The sequence below is a fragment of the Coturnix japonica genome, chromosome 5 (assembly GCF_001577835.2).
Source record: "Coturnix japonica isolate 7356 chromosome 5, Coturnix japonica 2.1, whole genome shotgun sequence".
NCBI lineage: Eukaryota > Metazoa > Chordata > Aves > Galliformes > Phasianidae > Coturnix > Coturnix japonica.
The window spans coordinates 35,627,893-35,649,702 of NC_029520.1; the positions used below are offsets into that span (position 1 = coordinate 35,627,893).

Consider the following 21,810-nt stretch of genomic DNA (forward strand, 5'->3'; position numbering starts at 1 on the left):
TTGAACAAAGCAAAAGACTGGATGATTTTCATTACATATTCTATCACCCTAGAACTTCAATATCTACCAAATAAAAAGTAGTAATTAGTTCAACAAAACATTTCTAAATCTGCTTCTAAGCCAAATTTTGACTGTTGTCCTCCCCTTCTTTCAATAGTATATATTTAATGAAGTGATTAAGTAACACATCCTTTTTTCAGAACAGCAGAACGTTTTGTTCATCTTGGAAAGCTGAGTGAGTGTCAGGCCTGGGAAAATAAAGGAGAACCACAAGCCCAAGTTTAACCATTTCCAGGAAATGCATAAAACAAAATAGAATGGAAACATTCATGTAGTTTTAATTCTAGAATGGCAACAAAGTCTGTTGAAAGCGTTATTTAAAGATGGCTTAGCTCAATCTACTCTGAAGTGATCCTCTAACCAAGATCAAATTAACACATGAATTACAGCCTTCAAAGAAAAATATACACCAAACAAACAAAAAAAGACAGAGGAGGAAAAATCCCAAAATCAAAGAGATGACTTTGCACACAACTGATGTTTATTTCTGCTTATTACCTCCACCTGCAGTCTGTAGCTAATGGCTATCCACTCAGAAGACTACAACTCAAAATAATGGGGGAAAAGGGGAGGGAATAAAACACAACATCTCTCAATCTTCTAAAAAGCAATTATGCACACAAACAAAAAATTCTGCATGGAAAAAAGAAATTGTCTCCTCTGTGCCTGTGCTACAGGCAAGGGTAGCTCTCAGCCTTAGGGACAGTGAGGTCTCCACAGTTCTCCCTTAATGAATGTGCTGTGAGGGCATAAGACAACATAGGCAACAAATAAGCTTCCCTAGAAATAGATGTATACTTCTGTTTCTATTATGACAAACTTTCCTTAAGAGTGTGAGCATTGTTTGCACCTTTTCAGTAGCTTTCAATGAAGATTTTGCAGTCTATCCCTAAGAACACACAAGATCTCCAAGATCATCCAATGTCAAATTTCAAAATATTTCTTTGTTCTAAGGCACCACCACACAGTCCTCTGAAGTTCACATCTAAAGGGACAGCAACTGCCTATTCCAGCTGTGAAGAATTCAACAGAAGACATTTTTAAGTCTTTCAAAAAAGATCAAACCAACATTAAGTGCCATTGATTTTGTAGCAGTAACCTTCATAGGACTTCATACTTGAGCTACAGAGCTTTTTTTTCCCCCCCCTTTCCTGATTTCAAAAAGCTGCCTTTTATTTCTATATAGATAAGAAAGTGACACAGAACAGGGATTTGAAGTGATTATCATCTCAGACTCCCTGTGTGATAATGAAAGGAGATATCTGGTGACCTCAAACTGTCTTTGATGTCTGCAGGAGTACCTAGAGAAGAAGGAAGGATTATTCAGCAGGACAAACATTCCCTTAGATTTGATTTTTCTGTCAAAGCTTGGAAATGATTGGGCCAGCACAAAACGTGATGCTATAGACAATGTTTAGGGACAGCAGCTAAACAGACTCTACATATCAGTGTTTGACCTTAACCTAACAAAAACTACCATGAGGTATTCATTGCTTTGCAAGAGACGGAATTACTCATCAGATTTAGCATTAAGAAAAAAAAAGACAAAACAAAATGCATAGCTCTTCTGTTTAGGCAGCCCAGAACAATCCCATGTTTACATGAGTTTTTATCTTACATAAGAGAGGATACAAACTAAAATACATTGTTTATTGTCCACAGCACACTGATTTTTAGAAGTATAGAAACTGCCAAATAGTAGATACATATCAACGTAAGTAATCTATTTGAGTTAACTCAAATAAAGAACCATTACATCCTCAAAGCCAATGACTTGTATTTATTCCAAGAACTCATTCTCAATAGATAGCAGAGCATAACGTAGTCTTGACTTATCTCTGTCACAACACTGTTCATTTGTTTAAGACTCAGGAAAGGACTTTCTGCTGACAAAGTTACTGTTACCACTGGTTATTTAATAGCTAGTAGAAATAAATTTAGCCTGTATGTGCTAATTAATTTCAATAGCAACTACAAAGTTATATCAGATCAAAGACAGGTACACCCTAGAAATAGCAGCTGTCTTCTCACTTTCATACAGGTTTTTCAAGTTTTATTGAAATTTACACACTGAAGAAAAATCATCTTCTCTAAGATTGAACACAAAGCTATTTCATATGTAAAGGACGGCATGAGCAGACAACTCAGCTTCATGACCACACACGTGATTACACTTCTCTCCTTTGGTACATTTAAAGCCCTGCAGGAGACTACAGACCTCCATCACTACAAGACATCACACAGCATTCGATCAGATGGATCAATAATTTTAAATAATGAGATTATCACTCCAGAACAAACAGATTAAGTCTGTATTGCCTGAGTACACATACTACCTAACTCTGCATGTTAACTTCTGAAAGGATTTGTGAGATTGGTGGTACTCCTACTGACTTGAGTTATGCATTCTCACAAATGCGGAGTCCTGAGAATAGCATTCACAGCCATTGCTAAGACAGTTGTAAATATCCTACCTGACAACTATTTCTTGTGCTTTGATGGGGAAAGGAGAAAGGGAGAAGAAATGTGTGCTAATCAGACTGTTCTTCTGAACTAATCGTTATGCCTCCACTGCAAAGAGGAGGAAGAAAATGAAAAATACAGTTTCAGTAAAACTTAACCTCCCAAAGGAAAAATAAAAGAATAGAGCTCAATTTTGTTTTTACTATGGTACACTGGAACTTACAATGAATATCTTTGCTCTTAATCCTGAAAATAAGACAAAGCACTGGTGGAGAGAGAAGTAAACATACTCAAACCTTAGTACAATACAAGTAAGTTGGCAGGCCAATTGGAAGTTACCAGAGAGAAAGAACATCAGGAACACATAAAGACACCACACTTCTTTACAAGTTAAGGAATGTGCAAGCTTTGACATAGCAAGTTATAGGAAGGATGTTTATAATAGACTTCCATGGAGACAGTTCAGTAGCGTTACAACATAGCTACGAGTGCAAGCTGTATCTACCATCTGTTTTGTGCATACTGTTTTTCTATAATGGAAACTAATATCAAAGCTAATTATGCTTTGGGATTTTAAACACCAACATAAGAAGGGTGACATTAAAGCGCAAGAGAAGATGATCAAAGATATGGTCTCTTCATGTTTTGCTTTAAAAACAAACAAAAAACAAAACAGCATGAGTTGCAAATAACTTTGCTAGTTTAAACTAACACACTCACTTCTTTTATTCATCAACAAAGGTCACAAAATGCTACACAGAAATACATGGACAATCACCTCCAGCTGAATATCAGCCATAAGATCAGCCAATAAGCTTGCTTCCATATTTTAAAAGACAGTTACAGTCAAAAAGTAAGGGTACATTCAGTGTAGAACACGTATTCAAGTTCACCTTAAGTTTGAGAAAAACAAAAACAGCAGCATTCTAAGAAATAATTTCATCTCTAAAGCCCATTTGCATTATCAGTAAAAAAAATCTCTTCTGAAGCCATCCTCGTCAAAGAGAAAAAACAAACAATAGCTACATGTTGTTTGCATTACTGCTGCCATGCTGGAGCTTACCCTATATTACAAAGCATAGATGTTCTCTACATACATTACAGCACCAGAAACAGTGTAGTAAGCCACATTTTTCATCCAGGAATATATATATAAAAAAAATTGTACTACACACCACCTTCTCAAAGAATTGCACAGTGCTAATGTTTAACAGACCTGATCCACATAGATAATATCATAAAGAAAATGGCACTCTGCATCAGACACTACTATAGGGAAAAACAAAAATACCTATGAACTACAAAGGCCTCATATTTGCATGTTAACTTACCCTCAGACCAGAAGGGAAGTAATCGAGCATTTACAACCTTAGGAGAAACCCTACGATAATAAGATCTTTCCAAAGTCCCCCATGCCAGCCTTCAAACAATCCTTCAATTTCACTAATACATCAAAAAACCATTGTCAATTTATCTATTTTCTCCCTGTAATCTCCAAACTGAAATGGCCTTATATGTACTTCATAGAACAAAGTTTTGCCACATGCCTGTAATTACAGACACTGTAATACTAGTATTAACTTTCTATGAAAAAAATTGCTGCAGTTGCCAGGGCTGATGATAAGAAACTGTATTTATGCAGGTCATTCAGGTATTTAAAACAAAAACAAACTCTTTTGTAAACTACTGTGAATCATGAAATCAACTTCTCCTTAGCCAGAAGGGTGCATGACCTTATTTGTGATTGCTTCCGTTCAAATGCTTTACTTTGACATTCACAGACTAACAAAACTTTTAGTTACCACTGCTGCTGACAATATATGCTAGCAAGCTGCTGCCTAGTACTTTTCTCCTTTCCCAGGAGGAACAGCACTCTACAAACATACTGTAGAAACGTAACACTGAGTGTTGAGAGGAAAAAGACAGGTATACATTTCAACTCACAGTAGACAAACTGAAAGAAAATGAAAATACTTCAGCAAAGCCATGTTCCTAATCCTATTTCTGCTACGATGGATCAATATTTAGGCTATGTAGATAGAGGAACATAAATAGCATGTACTGGGGTGTTATGAGAACAAAGCAAGTGTACAGTTATCAAGCTTTATGAGCTCTTGCACAAACATCACAATACTGACTAAAGTTCAAAAGAAGAGGTACTGAAGAACTCTCACATTCCAATGCAGAAAACAATGGGTAGTGGTCTGTTAATGCCTCTAAACAATCTTCAAAGCACCAACAGCTGAAGGATTTCTCCCCAGCTCAGGTTAAAACATTTTTTCTAGGTTTGCCATGCACAGTGGGAGGGAGGTAAGGATGCAGCAACAAGCTGGATTTAAAAGATCCCCAGCTGGAAGCACAAATACAGAGAGTGATGTTTAAAGCTGTCAGTCCCCTGGAGAGAAGCAGGAAATTCTCTTTATAACCCCCAGAGTATTTGTTTTTCCAACCGTTTCCCAGCTCAGCTTGAGATTCTCAAGGGGAGAAACAAAAAAAGTTTTCACTTTGCTCAAATTAGTTTTGACTGGAACCTGGGTTCTCAAGGTGATAATTTAACACCTCATTAACAAGTGCATTATTGGAGGAAACTCAAATGAAACGATTTTAATTCTAATTGAACATTTTCAACCACAGCCTGTACAAGGAGTATTGATTCCCCCTTCAAGCAGATGGGCTTCCATTTGGTTGTCTACTGCTACTAATGACAAGAGACAAACTTTATTTACAATTTTGCTATATGTTATTTAGAATTCTACACCAACTAATACAATGTGAGCCATTTCTTCGCTCCTGCTCACATCTTATGACTGCAGATATTTCTGGATCATTTTTTGCAAGGAAAAGAGGAATTTTTACAGAATGCCTGAATTGAAGCCTACTGATAAGGCAGCTGATGTAGCTGTTTAAGCCATATATTCCCACTCAAGGGCCTAATTAAACATACGGAGGTTAATATACTAATTCCAGTCTCTTCTCTCCTAGAATTTCCAGGGATCAGGCTTAGTTTTGTTTCCAGCATGGTTCCTCCTGTGCATATCAACAATACAGCAATGATCCAGCCTTCTGAACTGTTGAGTTAGGCTCACGGTTCCCTGCCAACACAGCTGTACATCCTAATTGCTGTTGGCAATAATTGGTTTAACACTACTTTTTTTTGATCCAGCTCAAGTTCACTGCATACAACAACAGCAAGATTAGAATTTTTTTTTTTTAAATTAATAAAATTGACCAGATATACTAATAGTTCCTTGCATATGAGGTGCTAAGATGACAAACACCTATCAAACTACATGCAGCTAATTGGCTATAGTTCAGACAAACTGCACTACTTCCACCTCCATTGTCTACACCTTTAGAGTTATGTAGGATAGTAAACTTGGTTTTCTATACAGTGCTGAAGCCAACATTCACGCAAATTTGAAATGCTATCTTGTCCAAGGTGTTTCCAGAACTTATTCTACAAATGCTATTTTAGTATGGCACTGATTTACCTCCTGAAAATGAAATGGATGACGGTAAACTTGTACGCAGGTTAACCAGTCTCTAGCCTGGCTTCATATTGCATGTTTGAATTTGCCTGTGCATTTATGCTTTACTTTGTGTTCTTTTTTTCCCCGATTTGTCCCCATGCAACATTATCAAGGCAACAAAGAGCTTGGGTCTTGAAAACCAGCAATGCTAGAAGAACCCCAGTTGCACAGGATATATTACTATCTCATACACAAAAAGAAGATAACTGAATTCCTAGCCCTAGTGAGCTTGTAACAGTGAAAAGTCTAGCTTTCAACTCAAATAGATCAAGTCCAAAAAATTCATCAAAGCAGGTTAAGTACTTAATAGCATAAAAGCTAACGATATCTAATGTACTGGGATAAGCACCAGGTGACTCATCTTCCCCAGTCTATTTAAATAACCCAAATGCCATGGGAATGGCAAGAACTAAGTGGCCCTACAAGTTCCCAGAGCCCCATTCCAGGAATCACTTTGTCAGTTAGTGTATAATGACTGTGAACCCCCCAAAAGCTGCTTATGTTTTTGGTTTTTTTTTCCTAGTTATTATCATTATTATGAGAATGTCTCTACCTATAAAACCAGCTATAGCTTATTCATCTTTGTGATTTGGACAGAGAGAAAGAGAAGCACCCCTTGAGCCACTGACAAGTTTCTGCAGCGCTTGCCTGTTCATGGCTCAGTCATAAAGACTTGAAATTGGAACACCAGCACCAAAAATTCACTCATGGAAAGAGGTCTTCTCCATCCCTTCTCCTCACTCTACTTAACTATATATCAGAGTCAAATGTAATGATTGTGACACTACCACGTACATTAACACTGGAGAGTTCCCCAAAGACGTTCAACATGCGTAGGATGTTCAGCACTCTTAAGGACTGTTCTGCTGAAGAAGTTATCAAAATGATCCCAAGTTAAGCATGTTTTATTTTCATTTTTATTTGGCCTTCAAGTGCAAAGTAGAATAGGACAGATGTACTACAGTAAACAAGTAGCCTAGAAGAGTTTCAGAAGTACTGGAAGAACTTTTATCAAGAATCAGTAAAAAGGGCTCTGTCATCATTTTGTCTGCTGAACTGTTTTTTACAGTCTGTCTGAAAGGAAAAGTAATATACTTGCATTTATATATAAATGTGTTCCTGTAACTGTTTTCAGAGACTGAGAACCGATAGTCACTAACATGCATCAACAGTACCTGGAATTAACAGATCAGTTTGAACTGAATGAATCCAAAACACAATACACCGCTGTCCCAGTTCAGGCAGCATATCTGCAGACTGTCAGTTCTAAGATCTCTGTGAACAGCCATTCAACTTTTCATAGCATCTGTATTTTGTCCATGCTGCCTATTACAAATACTTCGCTTATTCTCCGGCAGCTTGCTAGAAAGATCTAAAACTAGATGTTTTCTTTAATAGTTATGTAAAGTTTTAGTAACTACAATGCCTTGCACTGAAAGTTCACAGTCTCTAGATGTTTCATTAGATTCAGAAATAGTCCTAAACACAAAAGAGAATTTTAACTTATTCTTGCAAAGTAATACACAAAAATCTTTTGTCCATAAAAACAAATTATTTCCTATGACATATTCCTCATCTACTGACCCATCTTAATCTGAAACCACAGGTTTCCACAAAGGTTTGATGTCACAGAGAATGGCTACTTTTACAAGTACCATGTGATGAACAGAAGCAGGCAGATAAAGAAGCCATGAAGACTTCATGAAGTCCTATGCACCAAACTAGGGCATAGCTCAATGTGCATATTAATCAACACAGTAAAAAAAGTATTTTGAGTTTAAGGTTATTTTTTAACTGACTGGTTCCTGCTTTGGTTCTATTTTCAGCATGGATGGGTCTTGCTGGCATTATGGCAGGAGAAAGGCATAGTGTGGACACTGCTTCCCTTCTCACAACTTGAATCAGTACTATACTGCAGCCTCAGAAAGGGGCAAAAATGCCATAGTTTGTAACTGATTTCTGTTTCACATTTCTTTTTTCCACTTCATTAAGCCAAACAGATACTGGAAGAAAACCAAAACAATCAACACTTGAGCAGATCATTAACTAAGAAGAGCTCAGTCATTTATAAGACGGCAAGATGAAGCACTGTTTAGGTAGCTTGACACTAGGTTAATATCTATTCTGAGGGCATTAACAGGGAAAACTTGGATTCTAAAGTTATTTAACAAGCATACTAATTCACTATTAGGAGCTACCAGCTAAGTTAACTGACCAGGTTATCCAAATCCAAAAGCAAATACAGCTCATCAGTGTATACCACCACCTTGTGGCCAGATGCCTGAAACTTCTGTAACTGAGAATTCAAATGCTTGAATGTATTAAGAGTATCTGAATTGAAAGGCACAGAGATTCTCAGTGAGCTACACTGACATCCTGCGTGAGCTGCTCACAACATTTTAAGAACCAACGAAGATGGAAAAGTATTCTACATTGCTGTGCAATTTCCATTTCAAGGCAGCCTGCACTTGTGATGTGTAAGTCACTTATTCCATTCCTGAAAAAAACTTCTACTTATCAGGCAAATAAGTTGCATAAATTTGGCTGTAGGACTTCACATGAATTAAGAGTTCCCTTTCTTATCTATCATGAAAAAAAAGTCGAATCAAGGAAGCTGAATATGCCTTCCTTGGTGTATTAAATCCATTGATCTTGAATTCTGCCTCTAGGTTCTCAAGTGAAAAAAAAGATCTTTCAAATGTTCTCATTTACTTTAACCAAGGTGAAAACATCAAGCTATACTAAGGAAGAAAAATCAAAACCACTGTCCCTTCTAGTAACCAAGTAAGACTGTAAAATATAAAACAAAATAAAAGTATTAGGAAAATAACAATAGACAGAAGAACAGGAAGAAAGAGGAAGACTAGAAATGCTGGATACAGAACAAGCAAAAAATCAATACAAAACAATATTGTCCTGTGTAATCCTAGAATGACTTACCTTGAGCTGGAAACGCTTTACACCTTTATTAGGCTGATATGCCAAATAGTATAGTAAATCTACATGAGCTAACAGGCAACCATGAATGGGTTCTCTAAGTAAGTTTTGTTTAGCCTTTTCCACATGTTTAAATGTTGCAAAGACTCACCAAAAGTTGTACCATCTTCACCCATAATGCACTTCATGGAGGTGATGATTTGCTCCACAACAGGAGGTGATAGTGATGTTGCATACACAGCACTGTGAGAGTGAGTCCTGAGGTAATCAATCAGCTCCTAGCAAAACACAAGAGGTCATCAGATACTGCTTTATCAGCCCTCCAGAGAAATGCTTTAATGACACAGTAAGCTAGGCCAGTACAACAACCCTTTTCTAGAACATCCTTGAAGAGAACAGGTAGCTCAAGGACTTATTTTACAGTATAAGTAATGAACAGTCGAGTGTCAACAGCAGAGACACGACCACCTTAGGGTAGTTAAACACTGGAATAGGCTCCCCAGGGAAGAGGTTGAGTCACCGTCCCTGGATGTGTTTAAGAGCTGTTTGGATGCAGTGCTCAGAGATATGATTTAGCAGAGGGTTGTTAGTTAGGGTACTATAGTTAGGCTGAGGTTGGACTTGATGATCTTTGAGGCCTTATACAACCTGTGTAATTCTATAATTCTAATTATGTCCCAGGGCAAGAAAATCCATTAATAAAGACAAGCAACTATGACAGATTTGCTTAACAACAGCATTAGATTATAACAAGGTGTTTGCATTACTCAAATTGTATGCAAACTGTTGTTTTGAGAGTATTTATTATAACCATAGGAGCATAAAAAAAGTGAAATAGTGGGAAGCAGGATCTATTGGGGCATCATGCTCAATATAATCGCTTACCCATAAAAAAAAATAAAATAAAATGAAAATCACCAAACAGGGCACAGGTCACAAAACACTAATTTCTCCCATTTACCAGCACAACATGAATTACATGTTTTGCTTTATTTAAGACTGAAAGAATCAAGGCTACCACTCCTGCACAAATTCTAGATTTGTTAGAGGGTAAAGACAGGTCGTATGGGAACAAAAGACCACCAGACCATAGATCTAGGCTGCTTGTTGTTTAGCTGTAACCAAATCCTTCATAATAATGAGACAACTCCAGTAAAATATCACAAAAACCAGAACAAATGCCAGGACAGACTCCATCATCAAATTGTTAAGATTGCCCTGTCCACAGCACAGGCAGGGAACATATTATAAAACTGAACAATTCTACACCTTTATATGATTGTCTGCCCAGAGTCAGAGTTAAATTAAAGTTGTAAAAGGATTTCGAAATAACCCAGGCAGGAGCATTTAAGGCCTCTTACTTCTGAAGCAATCCCTCAGAGTACCTAAAATACAACCATGAAGGACTCCTGGCTGCTTCACCTTACAAGGGAGTTAATTCCAATACCTTGAAAAAAGAATAAGATGGTGCTTTGTTTTGGTTAAGTTCTGTCATACTCATTACAACTGCAGTAAAATCTCAGAAGGGAACTTCTATAAGTCCCATCCCCATTCAGATGAAGTGAAGTATGTCACTATTTGCATCTAAACAGCTATTGTATTGACAGGAAAATTAGTAGAGTTTTACTCTGAAGTAATGGTTTACTATAAGTCTCCTCTGTAATAAACATGCAAGGATACAAGAAGGGACACATGTATCTGTCTACACCATCCCTGCCAAAAGGTAGTTAGACAAAGAGATTGACAAACGCCAGTATGTTAAAGTAGTACCCTCCAATTGAAAAGAATCAGTACCCATACATACAAAGAAGTCTTTTTCAAAAGCAAACTGCTCAAATCCAAAAGAAATCATCTCCATTAGGCTAAGCTTAATAAAGTACTATAACACCAGCCTGAAACAACCATAAGATTTTCAGCTTTTTACCTTTTTGCCAGCTATGTATCCTCCAGCTGCACCAAAGCTCTTTGTGAATGTTCCCATTAATACGTCAACATCATCAGGATTCATACCAAAATACTCCACTACACCCCGACCAGTAGGACCCAGTGCCCCTATACTATGAGCCTCATCAAGGTACAGATAGGATTTATACTTCTTCTTAAGGGCAATCACTTCAGGCAAACGGACTATGGATCCCTCCATACTGTTGAGAAACAGAAATTAATTGTGAGTTGACTTAATGGTTGGGGTTCTCTTTGCAGAGCCAGAAATCACTAAAATTTCTATTCTTTACTCTTAGTAATTGAGACCACATAGAACCTCCTACATGAATTTCTATTTTGCAGAGTTGAAAAATACATCCTCTTTGTACGTAGTGCTCAAGTAACTATATTCTGCCCGTTTAACCACTTTGGGATGCTGACATACCGAAAAAGTAGTAGCAGTAGCAATAAGAGGCAAAGGAACATCATCACTGATGATTTAATAAATGAATTATCCCTTTTCTACTTCCCCTCTAACATAAGTACTTTGATCTGACATCCTACTTGCTTATTGCTTTTAGGGCTAAGAACAGACTTGAACTTTTTTGTGCTGAAAGTCACATTAATGACTTTAATGCCAATCAGCTAAACCTACTACATACATCTACACACTTACAAAAAACCTTCACACTACATAATTCCATTCACACTAGCATCATCCACTGTGCTCAGAAAGAATGGAATAGACAAGCAATTTAAGACCTCATTAAGACCTCAGCTCTGATATGAATATCAATTTAGTTTAACTTCTAAAACCTGATCTAGATGTGGTGAACACAGTGATAATACCAGGTGCAGCTACCATTCTAGCAACAGAAAGTTTAGGATGTGAGGCATACATACTTGGATTTAATCTCAGATAAGAGATCCGTGAAATAACTGAAGTGATAATATTCAGTTTGATTTGACAAAGGAACCTGAACACTAAGCAGCTAGATCTTATGCAGAGGGTCTTAGGAATATAAAGAATAGTTTGTACCTGTATATTCCTTCCACCAAGATAAGAATTTTTTTCCAGGGCCTCCGTGTACGAGGTTGCCCATGTACAATAGCATCTTTGAGCAGCTTCTCCAGGCTTTGCATATCTGCACCAGAAATTACTGTTAAATGGTACCGAAACAGCTACTGGCTTGAGCTCTAACATGACAAAAGATAGCAACACTCCAAAAACACACAAATTGCTTAGGTACGGAAGAGAGATCATACATAGGTCAGTAAGCATAGGCTTCATCTAGCTGCAGGCCCATAGAGGAAATCAAAGGGACAGAGTGATTATATGAACTCCAGTGAAGAATTTGACCATCCTAAATTAAAAGTACAAGTGGTAGCACAAGTTGCAAAGAAGGAGTAAGAAGTCAGGGGAAGAATGAATGTGCACTGGAGGAAGGCATCTCTGCTAGGAGAAGAGAAAGGAATCTAAGGGGCAACAGTGTTTTTAGGTATAGAAATAAGTCAATAAGGAACAAGCTCAAAGATAATCAGCCAAAGTACAAGATTGGCCAAAGTGCAGAACAAGGATTTTCTGTTCAAAAGACAAAGAGACAAAAGGTGTGGAATGGGAAGCTACAAAAACAAACAGGGAGGAAAAAGGGTGAGTCAGTGTAGGAAAGATGACAATACTAAGCATACCAGAAGCTAGATAGATGATGATGTTAGTAGATGTGTAATCTGAAACCTTACTAGGTTTGGCTAAAAACACTTGACATAATCCAAGTAGACCTAACAGCATGAACAAATGCATACATGTGAAATCAGTCCTGAAGAAAAAAAAATAGTAGTGAGGAAGGAACAGAGATGGCAGTAATCTAATCACAAAAACTAAAACGATGAGCAAGAAACAAGGAAATACAAGGGCACAAAAAAAGAGCATAAATTATGAAAAGACGACTGATAGACTAAAACAGTTTTAGCAGCAAGCAGAGCTTACGAACCAGAACTAAACTAGAATGTAGAGAGTAAAATAGGTCAATTTAACTGTTAGAAACTGTTAGTAATCAGAATAAGACATATCAAATAACCAGTGGAGTAATCTGTCTCCAATATCTCTCCCATGGAAGAAAGGATGAATCTAGCACAGTTATGGAAAATACTAGAATAAAAGTCGTCTGCTCTAATCTTTAACAGAAGAGAAGGACTGCAAAATAGGCCTAACCTTAATGAAAAGGACAAACTGCACAATGAGGCAGGGAAAAAATGAAAATAATTTCTAAAAATAATGAGTGTCTTGGAAAAAATGAGATTAGTTAAAGCAACAGAGACCATAACAAGACAGTACTGAGAACACATGCAGTTTATAATCTGCTATTCCATTCTCTTCCATGGATCCTCAATATGCAGAAAGTTTCTAGAGTAACCCATAGTGTCACCACTGCTAGTTTGTACAATATAATTCCACATCTGTTCTTCCTTGTAGTGACAGAACTTTAAAGTCCTTCTCACATAATACCCAGGACTATATTTCCATGAGCGCTCCCTAAAATTCTGGAACATGGGTCAATATTCAGAGGTATGCTTATATAAATACAGAAGATGAATGCAAAGCTTTTGTGATCTTGCCCAGCAACCAAACTGTGCTGTAATCAAGACTGATGAAGAAAAATAACAAAAAAAAATAATGAAATGTTACCAGTATACTCTGTACTTCTTTAAGGAAACGTACTCAAACAATAGAGAATAAGAGCAAAAAAGACTAAAGAAACAAGAAACAGAGTAAAGGATCTACCACCAAGTAGGACAAGGAAAGAAAATGAAATAGAGTCACCCAAGCTTTGCTGTCACCACCAGAGATTTCAAAGGAAGAAGAGTCAACATGATCTCAGAGAATGATAATATAAAAAGTGCACTACGAGTTACGAGTAACTGAAGAATGAAGGTAATGACTTCATGGATTAGGAAGATGCTACGTCTTTCACTGAGACTTAGAGGAAGGAAGTCTTTTTTTAGTTTGAAAAAATACAATGCCTCCTTTGGAGGAGGAGGCTGAAACCAGCTAAACGACAATTCTAAGTATCTGTTTCCAAAATGCACACAGCAAGTAACAGTTAACAAATGCTTCATGTCCTGAAATCCCCCTTGTACAACACTATATGAACACATAGTTGTCAAGTTTAGTCATGACATCTGTATAGTTAAGGTTTTGTTGATGTAGGACCATGCTGGCACCTGGTCCTAAAGTTAAAAACTTTCCTATTCTGTCAAATCATAACCCAGACTACTACAAGACTAAATTAATATGCTACAGGGACTACTAGACGAGTTTAACAGTGCTGAGCTATCCAGGTAACAAAAAGCTACATTACAACACTACTGCCTGTAAGCCTGCCAGAGAGCAATGTGGTTTCTTCATTTGCAGAGGAGCAAGTCAGCCCAGCTTAATGATCTAAGCACTACTATTTGAGACTGAATACATCAAATAACTTCCAACTCACACGGACTAAATAGTAGCAGCAGACTTCTGACCTTTCAAGGTAACCAGCGACTGATTTCTTACATGAAAGGGGATTTCCAACTATTAGAAAATTTAGAAAAGTTTCCATCTGATCTGAAGACCCAGCAGAAAGGCAAGGTGCACCATTTGATACTTACTGTTGTGCTTAAAGATTCGAATAGCTGCTCCCGATAGTCTTGCCCCAAGCACTAGAGACGCATGGTTCAATTCATCACTCAAAATTAGACAGCCCTAATTCAGAAGGGGAAAGAAAAAGATACTGAAAAAGTTTCACAGGCAAGCACACAACACCTCTCAACTCTTAACTGACACAACACCTCTCAACTCTTAACTGCTCGGAGATAATTCAAGAACAAACAAACAAACAAACAAAAAAAAAACACAAAAACAACCAAAACCTAACAACCAAAGGAAAAAAAAAAAATCAACATAAATGCAGCTGGTTCAGGCAAGACTGGCTAAGAAATGATTTGCAGCCTCAGTGTGGTAAATAAAGATGCACAACTGCCATTAGCTTAAATAATTGCTTGTTTCACCACCCACTGAAGTCTTGCAGAATGACAGTTAATTCTTAGTATCTCAGGAGCATCAAAATACCTTTAAGGCAATCAACCATCATTTAGTATACTAACAAGTAGCCTGAGGAAGCAAGCCATAACATGCTAAGCCATTCTTTCAAGATCTGGAGTGCTATTGGTCTCTAGGATGCTGCTGCCCAAAGGTTTTTGCAAAGCTAGTGATCCTTCCTGCGACCTACAATTTCCACAGAGAATAACTGCAGGTGCTAACACTGAAGAAAAATAATTAGACAAGTAGATCTGGTGGGTCCAGTTAGAAAACTGGACCCACTCAGTCTTTGTTAGATGTGCTCTTACCAGTAACTTGAGCCATACCTTGCCTACTAAAGCTGGAATGTTCATAGAATTGGTTGCAAATCCCATGCCATATGCCATTGCAGATTCCACACCTAGAAATCTGGCAACTAGCTTTTCCAGCTCCTCATGTTTGTCCAAGTTTCCTGCACATAAAATAGAAGAAACTCAAAGTGAAAAATTTTCACCGTTGCTGTATTCTGCAACAAACATCTCCATCAACCAGTACAGCCTTTAATCAAAATCCTAAAGAGAAACACTGTAAACATTAGCAAATCAACAGCTGGGCTGTATAAACTAAACCTAGAAGGTCAATTTATCTTCACAAAAATAATGGTTCCTTTTTTGCTTATAGCCTAAAGTTCCAGCTTTGGAACAAGTCATGTTTAAAAGATTTGAGATCAAATTAAATACTTTGAAACAAACACTGAAGGAACATCCTATCTTCTTCCAACTTACCCATCTCTTGCCTACTGCTGCACACCCCAGCTCCATACTGGGACAAAACTTTAGCTGCTGCCTGCTGGCAAGTTCCATTATTTTGTGCAAATCCAAGGTAGTTATAGGAGCCCATATTAATAACACCTTTTATTACTCTCCCTGTGTACCTGTGTTTAAAAAACATTAAAAAATTAGGACACACAAAATTGTAGAACTAAGCCAGAAGACTCTTTGAGTTTCATAGAGTATGAACTGAAACATTATTAAAAAGTCCATAGAATCAGCAATCAATTTTTTTTTCAGCACTGATTCTCATTATCAAACTCAAGCAATGAAAAACATATTCTCCCTCTTCCATAGTCACAAACTAAAAATGGAAGTCTCCACAACAGTCTATACAAAGAGGCAGTTATGCTATTATATCAAATATTACTTCAGGATTTTCAAACACTTTGTTTCTGACACGGTTCCCCCTCCAACTCAGGAACATACTATTTGCTTTCCAATTAGAAAATAAGATATCTAGATCAGTTAACTTGGCAGTCCCTCAAGCAGGATATCCTCTGACCATGGAAAGGAAACACATCTGGCACTGTTGTGTTAATGCTACGTGACAAGGAGATTAAAGAAGTTTAGCGGAAAAAGAAGTTTTAATTATTTTGTCCTTGAAAGTCAAGGAAATATACAACAAATTTCACCAAATACCATGCTGCAGAACTCTTAATGTCAAGCTTTGTGTTAAGTCTTTTCCGATTTAAAAATAGAAACAAAACCAGAAGACAACAAAACACATCTATCCTTAAATTTCTGGTTTTGTTTCATCAAATGTCTAGATGATTATAAACCAGCACAAAAAAATCAAGTAATGCAATCCAAAGGACCTGTTCCAGGTTCTGTGCATCACACACAAAAGCGTAAGTTTTACTATTGGAATAGACCTATGAAATCTTAATGCAGAATCATCAGTAAGTGTTAACACCGAAGATTATATAATCATCTCAGTGGCCAGATGTAAAATAAACATAATTCACTGCTCCTTTAACTGCAAAGCCTTCAATGTGCTTTTAAAGACCATACTTAGAAGTAGCTGTTGGAAGCCTTTTCTTCAATGTGACTCACGTGAACGTCCAGTTATAGTCATGTGAAACTCTCTCCATCATGTCCACTTTGGCCCCTGGCACACTGCAAATTGGACGATTCCAGTTATCACGTATTCTCATATAGAGGTTTCTGGTGTAAAAGTTCTCAAAATCTTGATAAAGTGGCACAAAATCCTGAAACACACCAAAAATGAAAGGAAATAATACAATACAGCAAACTGGTAATAAGGGGAATAAGGTGTTTTCTGAATCAATGAGTGTAATTTGTGAAATAAAATAAAATAAATCAAGAAAAATGCAGGAAAAAGTTAAGAACTCTTCATTCTTAAGTCCTGAAAAAAAATCCCAACTGCAGTTGGTTAAACACAGTATTATTACTTCTCAAAAAACATACCAGTACAGAATTACCTGAAAGCAAGAAAGCACTGAGAAAGCTGAGGTACTCTGTTCTATTTTCTGTTTGTAAGAAATGCACATAATAAAGCAGCATTACTATTATTACAGAGCTATTGTTGGAACTTATCACATCTTTTTATTCAGAAGCCAAACAATTAAACTCCATTACGGCACCTCTGTTCTCCACAGCTTATCATGACTTAAGTCCCATAGGATTTCTGTGCACGAGTTTCCCAAATTCTAGCTTCCCTTCCAATGTTCTTCAGGAAAACTGAACGACACACAAGAATGTCAAACTAAGTGTGAGAGCAAGGACATCTGAGCACTCAAGAACATGTTTTTCAGGCCTACTTAATATACTTGAAAGTCATGAGATTCCATTACTACCCTTAAATTTAAAGGAAGTTTGACATTCAGTGGTGATAAGAATACATAATTCATTTGCTACTGTCACAAAAACAAGCCTATGTAAAACTCAACAAAAGGAAAATGCAGATTTATGACAAGGGTAAGAGCCAGTATCACATTTCTTCCTGTTTTTCACAACATGAATGAAAATACAGAGAGAGACATTTTATTTTAGGTGGAGGGATAAGACAGAATATGTCTGACCAGATATCAGTGCCTGATATTTCTAACACAGAAGCAAAACTAGGAGCATTTACACCAGTGTCTTTAATACCAATTCACACAAATAAGAACTGAGAAGTTTCTACTTGCAATGCTCAACTGAATGAAGGGTATGTTTTCCTTTACCTTCCCCATTTCGTTGTTTCACAACTTTCAGCTTAAATTAAACAAATCTAGATTCACCTTTTTACATCCTCCTACCTGAAGATGCACAGGAAAGTCAGCTTCTAGGCAGATGTTGCTGCACCTTCTTTGCCTTCAGATTTGCCTACACATAATGACATGCCACAAAGGCACAAAAACAGTATTTTCATCATTACAACAACGGAAAAACAAAATTTAGCCTGTGATCTCTCCTTCACAAAATCAACAAAAAGAAACTTTTTATAAAGTCCAAAAGTGATAGGACAAGGGGGAATGGTTTTAAACTAGAAGAGGGAAGATTTAGATTAGATGTTAGGGAGACAATTCTTTACTCAGAAGATGACGATGATAACTGGCACAGGCTGTCCAGAGAAGCTGTAGATCCTCATCCTGGAGGAGTTCAAGGCCAGGTTGGATGGGGTCTAATGGCCCCAATACCCCACAGCAGGAGTGTCAGAACTAGATGACCTTTCTAACCCAAGTCATTCTATGCCCTTCTTCAGCAAAGGAAGGCAATGGGAATGAGATTTCAAAGAGTTACAATGCACTGAAGGTAATTATTTCTTCCACTCAAGTACAGTTTGGCACTCATTTTTGCCATGTCTTCTCTGAAGGCCTTCTGTCAAACTGGATTAATAAGGTAGAAAGTAAATAATGTTGTAATCCTCCAGAAAATCATTAGTTTTCTGAAGAAGTAACACAACTCTAACCTGCTTCACCTTCAGTATCTCCTTGTCCTAAAAGGATGGTAGGTTTCAGGCTTGAAGCCCTAACAAACTCGCCCCTTTTGCAATGGAAAAAACAAACAAAAACAAAACAAAAAACACATCCAAAAGCTTACTTCATATATGAAAAGTTACATAGCTACTTTACTCTAACAAAGTGGTGATGAGCACAACAGTACTTGGAGCAATACACTAAGATCCCAATTCATGACTTAGATTCCAAATAGTTAATTGGTAAGTGTCTGAAAGCCTCCATTACACCATCTTCCATAGGGGTGAATGAAGCAAGGAGGTAAAAAAAATAAAAAATCAAAATCAAAATCAAAATTCAAGAGATTTGAACTTAAGTTTAGTTGTAATCTTAGATAATTTTAACCACTTCCAGCTTTTCTTAACCACTTTGCATAAGAATTTGGCTTTACAATAGTTATGGAAGCACATTAACTATGTGACCCATCAACTGCAGCAAGGTCCTTGGCTAGGAGTGGAGGCTGTGAATTAGTCATTGCTTTAACTCAAGCAGATATGCCTGGGCTGATACAGCCCAATCTTACCTCATGTTTCTAATCAGATAAAACATTTTTATTTTGAAACATAAGGTGACAAAGCAGGAAGACTAACAAGTTCAACTGGTGAGAGAAAGATATGCACCCACCACAAGCTGACACCACCAAGATATAACGCAAGTACGATCTTAAAAGACAGCAGCACAGCTTTTAGATTCTGAAGAGACTTTATTGTGAAGTTCTTTAAACCTTGCAGATTATCATAAGATTAAAAAAAAAAAAGCATGCTTCAAAAATTAACAGAAATTCAAGGAACAAATTATGAGTAAAAGCACTCGTATCCAATGCAGGACATCAGCCTTACTTTTTAGGGGTACTATGGAAGCATTAAAAACCTAGAAACATTACTAGTAAAACAATTCTAGATGTAGAAACTTAAGAGATCTTCCAGAAGCCTGAAAAATACAGCAATTTCAATAAGGAACTGAAGCAAGGGAAGAATAAAACTGCCCCTTGGGGTGCAGCACCTTAGCACAGGCAACTTGGAAATCCAAGATTTCACCATATTGTAAAATAGTAATACAAGTGAAGGTCATAACAAGAGCTTTGTAACCATTATCTTGGAGCATGGTAACATGCAAACACAGCAATTATGTTGCTTTTAGAGCCAAGTTTTTACAGCACTGCACCTAAGCTAACAGATGGCGCCTTGAGCACCAACAAGGCTTACCTGCAATTCACCTAACACATTCCCTAATAAAACACACACACAAAAAAAGAGGCTGGTTCCATCCCACTGCTATGTGAGTCGTGAAAAAGTGCAGCAGCAACTGTGGGTTACTTTTACATTCTCAACAGGTCTACAGTGTTACACAGACGCTATGACAACCCTGAGCTGAAGTCTTCAGTTTACCTCCCCAAACGTACTTGTTCACACAAATCCAACTGTAGGAATGTTTGAAGGCTTTAGATACCAGAAATACTTTTGACAGTATTATATATTAATTAATTATATATTAATACACAGGGAAGCTACCAAGCACAGGGAAGTACAATAAAGGAGTTAGCACCCGTATTCAGTTGCTTCCATGTACAACGTAGACAATGCAATTAGTAGGGAAATCAGATCAGGATAAGTGTAAAAGCAGTTTTACCTATGAAATACCACAAGTATAACTACTGAGAAAGTAACAACTGAGCATTCGATTAAACTGAGCACACACACCCTGATTGCAGGGTGACAGTTTTTAGCCTTTCCACTCACCCATGCCTAAAACAGACCAATGTTCCTGCCAGGATATGCTACATATACCGGTTTCCAGGAAAAGCTTAGATGGATGGATATATTTTAACTGCTGCCAAAATAGAAAGACTGCTCCCTCCTGGTAATCTGCACCAGTAAAGCCTTTACATTTTTGTGTAGTACTGGTGAATGAATATTAGTTTTTCCTAAAATCATTCATGGCTTTGTGCTGCTCTCCAATAAGTTACAAGGTATTTACCTACTGTCAGAGACAGTCCCGGTATAAATGCATTGGAAATCCTATTCTTCCAGTTATCTTCATCCACTTTCATTTTCTAGTTCTGGTGCACACAGTATTATGTAACAGTTTCAGGAAAAGCTCTCACTTCTTAAATAAAGTGCTCTCCAAAACAATAGAAATAGGGAGGCTTCCCTTCCTTCCCTCATCCCTCTTTTTTTTCTTTCCTAAAACCACATTGCAGACTGAAGGTTGCTCAGCACTATTAACTACAATCATTTTCAGAAACACACCACGAAAAATATCCATATGCTTCAATTCCACGACTTCAGGACACATATATTCAGCCCTGTATGGGAACATTTCCTTATACTATGTAATTTAGTTCTGCTCACACAGAACATCTTCATACTGGACATCTACACAGTTACTTTCAATGCTTTTGCTTTGAGCTATTCACCTACAAAGTGCTTTATAAACTTGCAAAAAACTAAAGCTAATCATTTTTCTCGTTTGCTAAGAAAATTATAATAAATTCATGTAAAGATTCATGTAATAAAAATAGTCCTTTGCATAAGGAGGTTACAGAAATCTGCTAGAAGCTACTCCGGGGCTTCTCTGATTTAATATATTAATTTTTAAAAACAACAGTTTTAAGCTTTTCCTGCATGGTGGTTTCTGTACTTTTTTACTAAAAGACAGTGGGGCTGTCAGCCAGTTGCTTGACAGATTCAAGTATGTGAAAATGAGAATATGTCTCTAAATAAGTCATTGAGCATCCCCTTGTACCAAAGTAAAACCTGGCTCCTACACTGGATGCACCGCAACATGCTGCCATCGATTCATTTGGAGACAAAAAAAGCTCAGAGCACCAAAACGTGAGGTCAAGTACTGTATATTCTAGACCTGACGTGATCACTTTTCTATTTGCCCAGTGTCAGAAATAGCTGTTCCAACCTAAGCACTAAAAACGTGATTGAGGGAAGTATGCTACACTGGCATTTCTTTCACACCAAAACCTTTTCAAACAGGATTTCCTATTTTTCATTCATATGCAGTATTCACTGGCCTATTCATGACATGATACACAGCAA

The 21,810-nt window shown here is 37.2% G+C and overlaps 1 protein-coding gene across 1 annotated transcript in view; it reads right to left on the reverse strand.

Annotated features, from left to right (window-relative positions):
- SPTLC2 (serine palmitoyltransferase long chain base subunit 2) overlaps positions 1-21,810 on the reverse strand; it is a 58,898-nt gene that overhangs the window by 24,355 nt on the left and 12,733 nt on the right. Inside the window, exons 3-9 of the mRNA XM_015865192.2 lie at positions 16,854-17,008; positions 15,753-15,901; positions 15,315-15,439; positions 14,559-14,652; positions 11,953-12,058; positions 10,915-11,134; positions 9,142-9,268 (exon numbers count right to left, since the gene is read on the reverse strand). Coding sequence (XP_015720678.1) covers positions 9,142-9,268; positions 10,915-11,134; positions 11,953-12,058; positions 14,559-14,652; positions 15,315-15,439; positions 15,753-15,901; positions 16,854-17,008 — 976 coding nt within the window. The remainder of the gene's footprint in view (positions 1-9,141; positions 9,269-10,914; positions 11,135-11,952; positions 12,059-14,558; positions 14,653-15,314; positions 15,440-15,752; positions 15,902-16,853; positions 17,009-21,810) is intronic.